This window comes from Desmodus rotundus, chromosome 9 (assembly GCF_022682495.2).
Source record: "Desmodus rotundus isolate HL8 chromosome 9, HLdesRot8A.1, whole genome shotgun sequence".
NCBI lineage: Eukaryota > Metazoa > Chordata > Mammalia > Chiroptera > Phyllostomidae > Desmodus > Desmodus rotundus.
Window position 1 is genome coordinate 38,709,782 of NC_071395.1, and position 14,955 is coordinate 38,724,736.

Genomic DNA, 14,955 nt, shown 5'->3' on the forward strand with positions numbered 1-14,955 from the left:
CTTCTGAGGCTGGCACTAGCCCTCCTGCCTCTCGCCCCTGTCTCCTGCCTGTAGCAGCATCTGCCTGGAAATATGCAAGGAAGGAAGGGGCAAGGCAAGGACACGGCACCCAGACACACCCAGGGACACTCCTGGATCAGAACGTTGTTAGCGGGCAACTTGGGATGTGGCTCTAGTGCCCAGGAGGCCCATGGGCTCTGGGCAGGCCTGGTGGGCAACTGCCAGCTGCCCAGCCCACAGCTGGGTGTTCCACCTGCACAGGTACTGTTATTTACATTTTTATTGCCAGTCTTAAACCAGGTGAGCTTGGGCTAGCTTCTGCCCCGCCCTGCACCTCTATCTCCCCATTGGTGAAGTGGGACTGATGGTCTGTAACTGTTCAGGTATAATGAGCATCTAGCAAACAGTAGGTGGCAATTCAGTGATTGGCAGCCATACGGCAGGAGGCTGGGGGGAGGGAGCCCCCTGGCATGGGAGGCGTGCAGGTTGGAACCCAAAATACTGAGATGGGCCACTGGGTGACTGACTTCACCTCTCTGAGCCCCTGTTTTGATCCTATAAAATGGGGACCACAGCCACGGAACCCCCATGGTGCCAGGCCAGATTCCTGCTCAGAAAGGTGTCTAGGCTGACGTTTTGCAGTCTCAGCCCCATGTGACAGCTGGGGAAACTGAGACTCAGACAGCTGGAGACTGTCCTGGAGTCACACAGCCAATCAGGGACAGAGGGAAACCATGAACAGTCTTGCCACGTGGTTCTTACACCCCAGGAACAAGAAGGCTCTGGAACAGCTGGCCTGGCTCTGAGCTCTTCCTTGTGCCTCAGTTTCCAAATCTGTGAAATGGGCAGTGGCTGGGGTCAGTGGGAATCACTTCAACACCCAGGAAGAAGCTGCAAGGGTTTCCCTGTCCAGCCTAGACACCATCCTCTTAGGGTATTGGGGAGACATTTGAGGGAGGCCACCCCCCAGTTTCCCTTTGGCATTGCCAGAGGAGAAAGCAGATTCTTGGGGTCTTCCAGGTTGGCGGGCTCCTTCTGTAGCCGAGCACCTTAGCGTGGGAACTGTGGCTCCGATCTGGCTCTGGGGAAGCAGGCCTGGCCTCACCCGCCCGGTAGAAGCGCTGGACATGAACACCTCAGACATTTGCCGCACAACCTTGTGCGCCAGCCCAGCCCCTGTCAGGCCCAGACACATTTAGCAAGGCAGCAGGCAGTGCAGCTGTCTCTCTGCACGCACGCCGACAAAGTGCCCAACTTCCCCAGGACTCGATCTGCCCCTCTGTACGTCTGTATGTAGCCCCTGCAGTTGTGTGTAGCTCCAGGCATATAAACACTCAATAAACGAAAGTTGTGATTATTGCTACTATTTTCACACACTATTCTCTCTCCCCACAAGCTCATTCTGTGCCTGGCAAACTCCTACTTACATATCAATACCCCAACTCAAGTGTCCCCTCCTCCAGGAAGTCCTCCTTGTCCCCAGGCCAGGTTCCTGTTACTTCCCTGGGCTCTTCCTGCCACAGGTCCTTCCCTCTGATATTCAGGACCTGGAGCAGTTGGTTTGGCTTCTCAGAAGATGATTTCCGCGGATTTTCAAAGGACCAGGGGGTTGGGAGATGGTCAATGCTTAGGTTACATTTCGCACGTTGCCCTGGGTTTGTCAGAAATCCCTTGTGTCACTATTGGTTGGAGTCTACATCCCCCTAAACTTGGTCTTTCCCTCTGAATATCCCCCAGTTTTTACAGCGTTCCTCAGATTCCTTTGTCCAACAAGCATTTAACTTATTTTGCACATGTTGTATGCCAGCCCATGTAGGGATAAACCCAATTATTCGTTCAGTGAGCATGTATTGGGTGCCTACTGTGTGCCAGGCTCTGCTGAAGTAATCACACTCACTTGTCTCTGAGCATCTATTGAGTACCAGCTATGTGCGTTTATTGAGCACTAACTGCATGCCAGTCTCCAGAAAGAGGCCGCAGGGGGAGGTCTCCCACTGTCCCCTCTCCCTTCAGGTTTGGGCCCTCTAGTGTCCAACCTGTCTCTGCCTTTGAGGCAGCAGGTTAAAAATGTGGGCTCTGGAACTATAGCAACGGGCTCCAATCCTTTTGTCCACATACTGCCCCCTGTCCCTGACCCTGAATTTCCCCCTCTGTAAAATGAAGCAGCCAACAATCTTACATGTGTGTGGCTCAACACCTGCTTTGTGCAGAAAGGGACACTGAGGCCCAGAGAGGGGCCACAATGTACCTAGTCCCCCTGCCTCCTCAGCAAAACTGGGATGGGATCCCTCCTACTGACCCCACTCCGAGGCCAGGCCCCGAGAGGGGCAGGGCTTGCCTGAGGCCACACGGCGGGGCTGACTCTGCCCTGCCCCGGAGCCCTCCCCTGGTGCCTGCCCCCCCCCCCCCCCCCCCCCCCCGTGACCAGGCTGCCAGCCGCGGGTGTCCCAACTCCCCCGGGCTGCCGGGTCAGTGACACAGCCACAGAAGCATCAGAAGGAAGGGGAAGGCGGGCGGGGCCGCAGCCCCCCACCCCGCCGGGCCACCCCACCCTGCGCCCGTACTTGGCAGAGGTTCTGTGGCGCTTCCGCCCGCTTTGTCCACCATGTGGCCACAAATGGCTTCCGGGGCTGGCCTGTCCCCCTGCCGCGGGCCCGCACATGTGTGTTCAGCCTGCGGGCACATGTGGCTCCCGGAGTTCCCCCCCAGGTCTGCCCCATCTCCCCCTCAGCAGCCGCGGCACCAGGCGGGCCTGCCAGGGAGGCGGGAGGAGGCCTTGGCTTGGCTGCTGGAGAAGCCAAGAATTTGCTCCAAATGTAAACAGCGAGTTATTTTAAGTCAGCCCCCCTCCTGGGGGGGTGTTGACACATTTGACATTGGGGGGGCCAGGGTGCGCATGTGGGTATTTTTAACCTTGTTGTTCACATCCTTGGTGCCACCCGGAGTCGGGTGTGCACGAGTGGCCGTGACCGGGGCCGCGGCGGGTGCAGGCCCAGGCCGGGGAGCCGGAGGCCGGGCTGGCAGCAGGCGTGCGCCCTCCGGCTGCCTGGCTCCGCCGCCGCCCTGTTGGCACACGCGTGTTTAACCCCTCGGCGGCCGCAGAGGAAGCCGGAGGAGGGGGAGGCGAGACACGCAGGGAGCCCCCCACCCCCACCCGGCTCGGCCGTGCCAGCCGCTCGCCCCGCGCGCACAAAATGGCCGCCGGGGCCGCAGAAGCGTCTGGAACCCGGGGAGGAGAGCCGAGAAAATGGCCGCCGCAGCGATGATGTCATGAGGTGGTGTGGCCGCCAAGAGCAGCCTGGGACGGGGCGAGTCCGTGCCTGCGGGCCTCCGAGTGGGCCCTGCAGTCTTCGGGGGCCTCCCCACGGCCTCCTCGGGCCCAACGTCCCCAAACGGCCTTTGCGGAGGTCCCCGGGGTCCCCCCAGACACCCCAAGTCCGGCCCAAAGCCACCAGTTGGCCCGGCCCAAGCCCAGCGCTTGAGGACTCCGGGGACTGTGAATAGCCAGTACCCTGACCTGCTGGTCAGAGCTGTCCACGCGCACCCGGCGGGGACCGCAGCCAGGCCAAGGGGCAGGCAGGGGCGCGAGCCTGCCGGGTGGGAAGAAAAAAGAAACTTTTCTTTGAAAGTGACTCCCAAGCAGGTTGGCTCGGGCCCAGGCGGGGCCGGAGGCGGGGGGAGAGGGAGATGGAAAGTGTGGTCCAGACTCGAGGAACGCGGCGGGTCAGGAAGGACAAAGCAGGGGAGGCCCTGGTGGCCGCCGTGTCCAGGAGGTCACCTCGGCCACGCCCTTCTGCCTCCCGGGTTCCGCACTTCTTGTCCAGATTTCCCAGATCATTCCCCGGGGGCAGCTCGGTGCCGAGAACGTCCAGCATCTGGCTTCTTCCCTTTGATTTGTCCAGACGGCCCCTGGAGAAGGGCTGTGGACGGGTGTTGAGACTTCTGCGCTGAGACGCTCGGGCCCACAGAGGGAAGGGCGTTTGCTGAGGTCGCACACCGCTGGGGACACTCACAGCCACTTCTCCTTGCTGCTGGGCCTCTCGGGGCAGCGTGCGGTGTCTGCAGGGAATGCCTTGGCGCCCAGGGCAGTTTGGTCCTGGCCGTCCTGCCACACTGCCGGGGAGGTTCAAGGTCAGTCTCGTCCAAGGCCTTTGAGCTGCGGCTCAACCCCGGCCCACCTCAGGGGTTGGGAGGAGCCCCAGGACTGGGAGCCTCACGGGGCAGGACTTGGTGTCTGCTTTGTTCATTGCTGTGTCCCCAGAGCCTAGGACAGGGCCTCGTACACAGTAGGCGCTCAATACGTGTTCAATGAAAGACCACAGTTTCCGCTTATGTTTGGCTTTGCACTGACACTAGGGCTGCATGGGGATGCAGGCCCTGGGGCACAAAGCAGTTTGTAACATAACTGGACATACATAGAACCTGTTGTCACATTTTGTGGGAGGGGCACGAGGAGGTAAATTACTAAACTTCCCCAATGTCAAGCTCAGATCCAGTCAAGCCTGGCCCCGTGGACACACAAACCACGTTTGCGCAGACACATGTGAATAAGTGAGGGAGTGAGCCAGGCAGGCATTTTCAGGAAAGGCATTCCGGCACGTGCAAAGGCCCTGGGGCAGGACTGTGCCTGGCATGTTGTAGACACATGTAGCGAGGAGGCCTGTGTGGTTGGAGCAGAGTGAGCGAGGGGGGGAGAGGGAGAGGGTGAGGGCAGGGAGGGGGTGGGGCAGGTCATTCAGGGCCCTGTGAGCTGTGGGGAAAGGTTTGGCCTTCCATGTAATCTAGATCCAGACTCAGTCTACTGTGATAGGGGCTAGGACAAAGGTTCAGACAAGGGGCCGGGGAGGGTGTTCCAGAAAATATATTAAAGTGGACTGAGGAAGGTGCCCGGGAGGAGCGTGGTGAGGGGGATGAAGGCCAGGGTCGTGTGTACAGCAGGGCCTGGGTTGAACCATAGCCGGCTAATGTTTAAAAATGGCTGGCGACACTGGGAGCTGGGAATTCCAGAGCCTGGCTTTGGGTCTCTCTCTAGCTGGCTGGTGCTGGGAGGGAGGCAGACGTGGCAGCCCAGCAAAGCCAGCTGCATTTGGAAGGCCACTTAAGTTGGAAAACGAACCAGGTGAGCTCACTGTGGCAGCCGATGGGAATGCGAGGCTCTCCCGTATCCTGCCAGATTTTAAATAAGTGTAATTATGGTTTCAGCAAGTCCTGTCCTTTCTACATCCCAAAGATTAAATAAATATGACCCCTCAGTCTGTCCCCCGGCCATCACCCTGGGCCAGGCTGCTCTGCCAGCTGGGACGCCTGCCCACGCCTCCTCTCTGCCCTCCCAAGAGTCCAGGATTCACTCAGCAGCCAGAGACTGTGTGTGCGTATTTTGGTAAAATATACATAACATAAGATTCACCAGCTTAACCACTTTTAAGTGTATAATTCAATGATGTTAAGTGCATTCACACTGTCGTGCAGCCGTCCCCATCATTCATCCTCAGAACTTCCCATCTTCCTGGACTGGCGCTGTCTCCATTAAACCATAACTGCCCAACCCCCCAGCTCCAGCCCCTGGCACCCACACCTGCTTTCTGTCTCTGTGGACCTGGCTCTTCTAAGGACCCCATACAAGTGGAGTCATGCTATTTTGTCCTTTTGTGTCTGGCTCGTGTCACTGAGCCTAATGTCCTCAAGGTTCAGTCACATTGTAGCGTGTGTCAGAATGTGCTCACTTTTAAGGCTGAGTACTAGCCCCTTGTCTGGACGGACCACGTTGTGTTTGCCCATTCGTCCATCGAGGGACACTCGGGTTGTTTCCACCGTTAGGCTGTTGTGAATAGTGCTGCTGTGGGCACACGGGGGCAAATATCTGTTTCAGTTCCCGCCTTCAGTTCTTTGGGGTGTGTACCTAGGAGTGGAATAGTTGGGTCATAGAAATTGGATGTGTAACTTTTTGAGCAACCTCCGGGCTGTTTTCCACAGTGGCTGCACCGTTGTACATTCCCATCAGTGGCGCATGAGGGGCCCGCTTTCTCCAGGTCTTCATAGCCAGACACGGAAAAATGTAACAGGGATGGAGCCACTTCACTCCTCATCGTGCTTGAGAATGACGCCCGAGCGTGTCGATGAAGCCTGCGTGGCCCTGAGTGGTCCAACTTCTCTCCCCTTTGATTCCCTTTGCTTACCATGTTTGAGCCACATGGTCTGTCTGTTCTTCAAACATCCCGTGTTTATTCCTGCCCCAGGACCTTTGCACTTATGGTGCCACCTGCCCCAGCTCTCCCCATGGCTGGCTTCTTTCCATTCCTAAGTCCTCAGTGCTCATGTCGCCTCCCCAGGGAGGTTCTGCCTGCCTTCCGTTTTGAAAGTCTCACCCAGAGCCACTCTCGGTCCCCTCACCCAGTTTCATTGCCTCTGCAGAACTAGAACCATGTGGAATCATCTCAGCCTTCCTCTGTTGGTTCTTTTCCTGTCTGTCTCTCCTTCCTGGCTCTCTGCCATTTCCCCAATGCCTGGCGAGTAGTAGGTGGCCAGCGAACATCTGTGACGTTAGTGCCGGGTGGCATGTTGATCTCCCAGTCACGGACAGACAGTGGGAGTGGTGGCCACCAGGATAAAAGGGGTTGTCAGGTGCGAAGGGGGTGGGTGCTCCAGGGCAGGAAGGCCCGCACTGGAGGCCACGGCAGCGCCTTTGTCATGGGCTGGGACAGACCAAATTTGGGCTCATGGCCACGGACAGGAAAGAACAGTTTGTACACTCTTGTCAACGGGATCCAGGTTACATTTCTATTGTCTCCATGACCACGTGTTTGTTTGAGCAGAAGGCTACAGGGGGTGGTGACATTCCAGCTGCACATGAACACCCCACGGACCTGGGAAGGAGAGAGAACTGGTCCCCAGCCAAACGAGGTCCTCGGTCACTTGAAATACAGCTGCTGTTGAAAACCAGACTTTCACTTACACTAGCAGGAATGTGGTGTGCTGTGCTTCATGCACGGTGCTCCAGGGCCTTGTGTGTCTCTCTCAAATCTTTGAGGAAGGTCCCAGAATGAGGGGAGAGTATGAACCATATAGAGAATGAGGGAACAGAGTTCCACACAGAGGGAACAGCTCGTGCAAAGGTCCTCAGGCAGGACCGTGCCCAGCATGTTGGAGGAACAGTGAGGAAGCCATGTGACTGGAGCAGAGTGAGTGAGGGGCAGAGAGGGAGAAGCAAGGGCAGGGAGGGGGTGAGGGCAGGTCGTGTGGGGCCCTGTGGGCCACAGGGAGGACTTCGGCTGTTACCCTGAGGGAGGTTGGAGCCCTGAAAGGCTGTGGGCAGAGGAGGAACTGAGTTTGGCAAAATGCTCTCACCAAAACAGTTTTTATCTCCTTATCTTTGGCCTTTCCCTTCCCTGAGCTCAAAAAACCTCAAACCCATAAAGCAGGAAACAATTGAGAATGCCCACTTTACAGATGGGGAAAACCAAGGCTCAGAGGGGAGAGAGACACGAGTAGCCCAAGGTCCCACGCCAGGCTGTGCCAGGGCTGGGACGCCACCCCAGGTTTTGGGGCACAGCTGTAGCTTCCAGAAGATGTCCCAAGTTCAGGTGAATTTGGGGCCTGCTCCTCTTCTTCAACACCCTAGTGCATTTCACAGGCTCTGAAAGTCCCACACTTGCCCTGAGAACTCCATAGCGATGCCTTTCGACTATGGAGTCCTGCACTCAGGTAGTGGGTTCACATCTCCAGGCATCTCCATAGGAAACCCCCGCTCAACTGCTGCCAGCATAAACCTGGGTCCACCGGCCTCCGCGGTCCCGCTTTAGTTTTCACAGTGTGTCCATCCCCATTTTCCTCATGCTGTCGAGCATACATGCTGAGCAGCACCAAGAGCCAAATTGAATGAGCTGGACTTCAGAAAACAAATTCGGGGTGGGGACAAAGTCGACAAGGTCAGGAGAAAACTCGAACAAACAATGTTAAATTTCAGTGCAATGTTCATTTTTATGTTTTTAAGAGTAGATAAAACGAGGTCGGTGTACTTGTTTTTTTTTGTTTTTGTTTTTGCCATGTGGCCTTGGATAACTTACTTACCCTCTCTGGATAAACCGGAATTGTCAGTCTCAGTCAAGGACTGCTGCAGGGTACATCTGTTTCCTCGTCTGGAAAATGGGCATGATAATCACAGGTCTCTCCTGGGGGAGTTTTGAAGATTAAGCGAGCCAATGGAAGCAAAACTTGCAGCCTCACATAGTCAAAGGAATGACTCACTAAGTGTTAACTATTGGATGTACCGTCTGAAAAGGAGTGACCTTGTCAACCTTCCCAGGAGCCAGTCTCAGCCTCTCACATGCCTCTCACTTGCATCTCAGGGTTGTGTGACCTCCCTTGCATGTGGCAAGGCCTGAAATGATCCCCTAGTTAACACGATTACTTGTTCATCGCCTGTTGTTCCCCCAATAGGAGGCCAGTGCCCCGAGAGCAGGGATTTTTGTCCATCTTGGTCACCACAGTGTCCTCCAAGCATTTGGCACCCAGGAGACACTAAGCGATGAAAGCAGAGAAGTAACTGGTAGTGCAGCTCAGCTCCAATCTGTGGATGAGGAAACCGAGATTCGTAAACATCGAAGAACTTGCCTAAAAACACACGGCAAAGGGCCAGGTAGAACACACAGTGGTGTAGACCTGGAAGGTTGCATACAGTTTCCATCCCGTGTTCTTTTCTTCTTTTTACAGCCCTTTAAAAATGTGCATGAGCCTTTCTCATATCACTGTTGCCTCCCCGCCAAGAGTCTTTTTAGGCATTTCTTCCCTAATCACTTCACCCCATAACACTTTAATGCCACGGTGTATTATACACCTATTTCTGTGGTACATATCTATACATAGGCTTTATACATTAAAAAAAGCAAATTTCTTTAGCCCCTTTATTGCCCTCGCCGAGAACCAATGTTTGCCCCCCACTGCTGAAATTTGGGCCAGGTTATTCTGCAGGGGGCCGTCCTGGACACTGTGGGATGTTGAACAGAATCCCTGACCCCCACCCACTTGATGCCAGGGGCACCCCCAGTGTGACAAGCACAGATATCTCCAGACATCATCCTGGGGGACAGAATCATCCCAGTTAAGAACCTCTGTGAGCCCTGGCTGGTGTGGCTCAGTGGACTGAGTGCTGGCCTGTGAACCAAAGGGTCACCAGTTCGATTCCCAGTCAGGGCACATGCCTGGGTTGCGGGCCAGGTACCCAGTAGGGGACGCTCAAGAGGCAACCACACACTGATGTTTCTCTCCCTCTCTTTCCCCCTCTCTTCCCCTCTAAAAATAAATAAATAAAATTAAAAAAAAAAAAACAAAAAACACCAACCTCTGTGCTAGGCAGACAACTTGTATTGACATCAGCTTTGGGATATAGTTGGGAAATAGATGCTGAGCTGGGCCTCAGTTTACCAATGTCATCAATTGGGTGGATTTAATCAGACGGTGCCATGAAGCTCTTAACAGAGTGAGAACTCAGCAACTCTAAGCTGCCCACTTGGAGGCTGGGGCATCCTGGGGCATTGGACACCAGCCGGCCTTTAGACATTGTCCACTGTGGGTACACCTGTTCAGACTGAGGGAAGATCCATTTTAGGGCTGGATGTCTGAGGACATGGGGGGAGGAATTAGCTGGGTGTCTGTTCCATGATTTTTCATGGGACATCCAGAGAAGCCCGGTAGAACTTTTGGTGACGATGGCAGGGTTCAGCACTGTCCAGTTTGGCCACCACCAGCCATGTATGGCGATTATCAGAAGGTGACCAGTGCAACTGATGTCCTGAAAATTTAATTTAATTCCAATTCAGCTTGCTTAAATGCAAAGTGACATGTGGCCAGTGGCTCCCATACTAGACAGCTCTAGAAGCTGGGGAGTTTTCAGGAGCCAAATGACAGGCAAGCGGTCAGCAGATGGATGGGAAATGTTTTGAGGTTTTAGAGATGATTAAAAGTAAGATGGCATAATAAAAAGGGAGAAAATTCTGACACCTGCTCCAATGTGGATGAACCTGGAGGACATCATGTTCAGTGAAATGAGCCAGACACAGAGGGACAGACACTATGTGATCCCACTCAGATGTGGTCCCCGGAGGAGCCAGATTCGTTGAGACAAAGTAGATGGTGGGGGCCAGGGGCTGGGGCAGGAGGAGGGAGAGTTAGTGTTTAATGGGGTCAGAGTGTCAGTTTGGGAAGGAGAGAAAGTTGTGGAGATGGACGGTGGGGATGGCTTTACAAAACCTGTGAATGTGCATAATGCCACTGAGCTGTGCACTTAGAAATGGTTAAACAGTACATTTTATGTGATGTATTTAACCACAATCTAAAAATTTTTTTTTTTAATTTTAATGAGGTGGGGGGTGGAAGTGGAAGAGGGTATAAGGCGGATGAATAGTAATGGAACAAGTACAATAAAATAATTCCTTAGTGAAAAATGAAGTAAGATAAGAACAAAAATTTAATGAGATGGCATATAAGTACAGCATATTATTTAGAAACTCTACTTATTTAAGTGAAAAAATATTTCCTAGGACTATGGAAAAGGAAGAGGTCTTCTTCAACCCAATGAAGGGATCTGTAGAAACTCCCAGCTAAGGTCAGGCTTAGTGGTGAGAGGTTGAAAGAGTTCCCTAAAATCAGAGGCAAGGCAAGGATTCCTGACCCCTTTAACATTGCTCCTGAAATCCTAGCCAGTGCAATACGGCAAGAAAAGGAAATCAGAGGCATACAGATTGGAAAGGAAGAAATAAAACTGTTCCCATTTTATTGCAAAAGACACCATGGACTACATAAAAAATTCTAAGGAATCTGGAAAAAAGAAACAAAACGAAAAGCTCTTGGAACTGAGAAATAAGTTCATCAAAGTTGCAGAATACAAGTTTAACACACAAAACCAATCACATCTCTAAATGCTAGCAATGAACAGTGAGAAACAAAAGTTAAATTAAAAACATAGTATCGTTTGTAATCTGTCCCCAAACTTACCACGTATTGATTATCAATTTGGTGGCAGTCCTTTACAATTAATATTAGCTAAGTAGGCGACTCAACAAACCCTGGGAGGGGGGATGGATTATCTTCCCCATTTTACGGATGCGGAAACTAAGACTCAGAGAGTGCTTGTGCTGGCCCGAGGACACAAAATGGATGAACAATGAGAGAGGGCTCCAGCTGGGACCAGCCATTGCCTAGTGCAGCTGCTTTTAATGGATACAGAAAACTGAGGCACAAACAACAACAGAACTGGTAATAATAGCAGTAAGACCCCTCCTCCAGGTGGTGAGGTACTTGACTACGCTGCAGCCTTTGTTTCAGGCACTTCATTTCATGCATCACCACCTTTTCCCTGATAAGCAGCCTTCTAGGGAAGTGCTGTGCCCATTTCGCAGATGAAGAGAGTGAGGCACAGAGAGAAATGAGGCATTGCACCTGAGGTCCTCAGCCTCATCTGTCTGGTTCCAAAGCCACAAGCACAGAGGCAGTGCTCGAGAAACATCCCCTCTTCCCAAGTGCCAGCTGGGCACTGCTGCCTGCTCAGTCCATGTCGGCACCAGTTCCGGAAGAGGGTCCTGTGCCCGAGGCCCGGAGCCCAAAGGATGATTGCCCAGGCTGGGTGCTTCCCAACGGAGTGGCCACCCGTGCCCAGCCGTGGGGCCATCCAAGCGGGACTGGCCGGCTCTGAGGGGCTGCTGGCTGCCCAGCCTTGGAGTGGCTACAGGGCTCAGGGCCGAGCCGGGCACACTCCCCTCCGCCGCTGCCCAGTCGGCCACGGCTGGGGCTACAAAGCCAAGTCAAGAAGGGACTGCCCCCATCCCACTCCTGGATGGGAAACTGAGGCACGGGGCCTTGCACAGGCCCTACTCCTGTGCTGTTCATGGTACCCTCCATCTCGGCAGCCAGAAGGTGTACAACACACAGTGTGTGCAGAGCCGCTAGCACGGCACCAGGCAAACAGCGAGGGCTCGTGACTGTTTTAGGAAGTATCATCCTTATTATTATCTCCATGACAACACTGAGAGAACTGAGGCCCCCCAGAGGGGAAGTGACCTCCCCACAACCACACCTCCTCCGAGGCTCGCAGACCACAAGAACTCAGGCATCTGATCCCAGAAGCCAGATGGCTCACGCACGCGCAGTGTTGGGTGTCTGGCTGCCTGCCCAGAAGCAGGAACGAAATACAGTTGACCCTCGGGCAACGTGGGTTTGAACAGCGCGGATCCACTTATACATAGAATTTTTTCAGTAAATACTGTAAAAATATATTTTCTATTCCTTAGGCTTTCTTTTCTTTTTTATTTTAAGGATTTTATTTATTTTTTTTTAGAGAGAGGGGAAGGGAAGGAGAAAGAGAGGGAGAGAAATATCAACGTGTGGTTGCCTCTCATATACGCCCCCTATGGGGACCTGGCCTGCAACTCAGGCTTGTGCCCTGACTGGGAATCGAACCGGTGACCCTTTGGTTCACAGCCCTTATTCAGTCCACTGAACTACCCAGCTAGGGCCCTAGACTTTCTTGAATAACCTTTTTTTCCCTCCAGCTTACTTTATTGTAAGAATACAGTATTTAATACATAGAACATACAAAATATGTGTTAGACTGTTTATGTTAGTAGTAAGGCTTTTGGTCAACAGTAGGCTCCTAGTTAAGTTTTTGGAGGATTTTTACCAGCACTCCTAACCCCCACATTGTTCAAGGTTCAACTGTGACCCTCATAACAGTGAGAGTGGCATGGGGCAGGGACCTTTTCATCACCCCAATCCTGTTTTCCTTGCCTATAAAATGGATACAACAGTGCCAGTTTCGTGGCTACCTTAAGGATTCAGGGGAACATAGAGAATGGGAACAGTAGAGTGCCACATCTGTGGTCATCTCAGGGATTTAAAAATGACAACAATAATAATGATGACAGTAATAACGTGATGGACATCACCATGTGTATGCCGGAGCGCTTCATATGTATTACCTCCTTGTCACCTCCTGGCAACCCCATCAGGCCTGGGTGATGCTTACACCTATTTGAAAGAAGAGAAAACTGGAAGTCTCAACAGTTAAGTGACTTGCCTAAAGTCACACAGCAATTACTTTCGGCCCCGGGGTGTGGCGGGGTTGGTGTGGGGGTGCGGTTCTCTCTCTCTCTGGTATTTGATGGTGATTCCCACCACCCTTCTGTTTGACCTGAGAGACAAAAATGGGTGGGTCCTGGGTTCCGTCCAGCTGGGCTTGGCCATGTGCCTCCCTTAGCCTGGTCCTGAGTGGATGTGGGGGCTGCAGAGGGAGCTGGCGTGATCACTCTCCATCCAGGGCCCTGGAGCCAATAAAAGCTGAGCTCAGCGTCTGTCTGCTACACTTGTCTGCCAAGGAGCCTGATTATTTTTAGATAAGATGGATGGGCGGGTGCTGGGGCAGAAGGGAGCCCTCAAGCCAGGCGGGCGGGGGCCATTGCAGCTGCAGAGGGCCACCGCTTGGCCCCTTTTCTGGAGGTCCTGAGTGGCACCCCAAGACCAAGGGGCTGAACCCTCAGGACTTCAAGGGCAGAGGCCAAGGGGAGGGGGCCCAAGGGCTCAAGGCCTCATTTCTCTGGCCCTCAGTTTCCCCATCTGTAAGATGGGCATGGCAGCCTCTACCCCCTAGGGCTGAGGCCGGATTGAGTGAGCTACCCTATTTCATGGATGAAGGGACTGAGGCTCAGAAGGGATGAGCTCTAACCCTCTACAGAGCCAGCCTCTGCTCATGGCTTCTTACCCTGTGAGGCCACATTCCAGCACATGGGTACACGTGAGCCCTGGGGACCTGCGCTAATGTCTGCAGGTGCCCCGCCAGGCATCCATGACCTTCTGGGGCAGCAGCCAAGGGAGGGGACCAAGCAGAGACCCCAGGACCTCACATGTTCAGGGGCTACCCTGTGTCACCAACTCTTCCCTCTCTTTGCAGACGCGGAGCAGAGTGGCAGTCCCCGGGCCGGGATGGGCTCCGACCAGGAGGACAGCAAGCCCATCACGCTGGGTGAGTCTGAGGAATGTGAGGGGCGGAGGGCAAGGCCCTTTCCCCATCTTTTATTTGGAAGTCATAGCCTGAGCGCCCCTCGTGTGCCCTGGTGGCTCTGCGAGGGCACCTCACACATGTGAATGGTTCATTCCTCACAGCTCTGCTGTGGGGTAGCCGCTGTGGTCGATTTTGCCGATGAGGAGACTGAGGTCAGAGAGGTTAAGGTGCCACCCAGGGAGCGTCAGAGCTCAAAGGTACTCACCTCACAAGAGAGGCCTTCTAGAGGGCCCTACAGTCCCATGGGACATTTACCAATATGTGGGACAAACCCGTTCCATTTTGGGAGGTGGAAAGTGGGAGAATTTGCTTGAAGCAGGGCTGGGAGCAGAGCCCCAAAGAATGGGAAGGATTTGGAAGTTGCTGCTGTCCTGCCCTGTCCCCCATCCCGACCGCTACAGTCTGTCTTCCTCAAAGTGACCAAGGGGTGCACGGGAACACCTGAGGTAGGCCACACCCCTCCTCTGCCCAAAGCCCTCCAGAGCTCCCACCTTCAAGTGGGGAGTGAGCCCAAGTCCTTCCCATAAGACCCTGCCCCCCACCATGTCCTCCCTGACCTCCTCTTCCTTCCCTCCCTCTTGCTCACTCTGCTCCAGCTACATGGGCTCCTTGTTCCTTCAACACGCTAGGCATGCTCCTGACTCAGGGTCTTTGCATGTGCTGTGACCTCTGCCTGGACAGGTGTCTGCTGTCTCTCTCTCCAGATCTCCCAGGTCTCAGCTCACATGCATCCCTCTCAAAGAAATCTTCCCTGAGCCCCCTCAGCTCAGGCAGCCTCAACCACTGTGGGTTGATCACCGCCCTCTGTTTTTTATTTCCTTCAGAGACAGTTAGTGATTGCGTATGTGTTTGCTTGTCTCCCCTAATGGAACATGACCTCCTTGAGGACATGTTTTGTGTGTCTTGAT

General features: G+C 53.9%; 1 protein-coding gene across 5 annotated transcripts in view; it reads left to right on the forward strand.

Annotated features, from left to right (window-relative positions):
• The window catches only part of NFIC (nuclear factor I C), a 67,741-nt gene that overhangs the window by 27,281 nt on the left and 25,505 nt on the right, over positions 1-14,955 (forward strand). For all 5 annotated transcript variants that reach the window (XM_024569231.4, XM_024569232.4, XM_053930489.1 and 2 more), the window contains exon 3: positions 13,937-14,008. In XM_024569231.4, the coding sequence (XP_024424999.1) occupies positions 13,937-14,008 (72 nt within the window). The remainder of the gene's footprint in view (positions 1-13,936; positions 14,009-14,955) is intronic.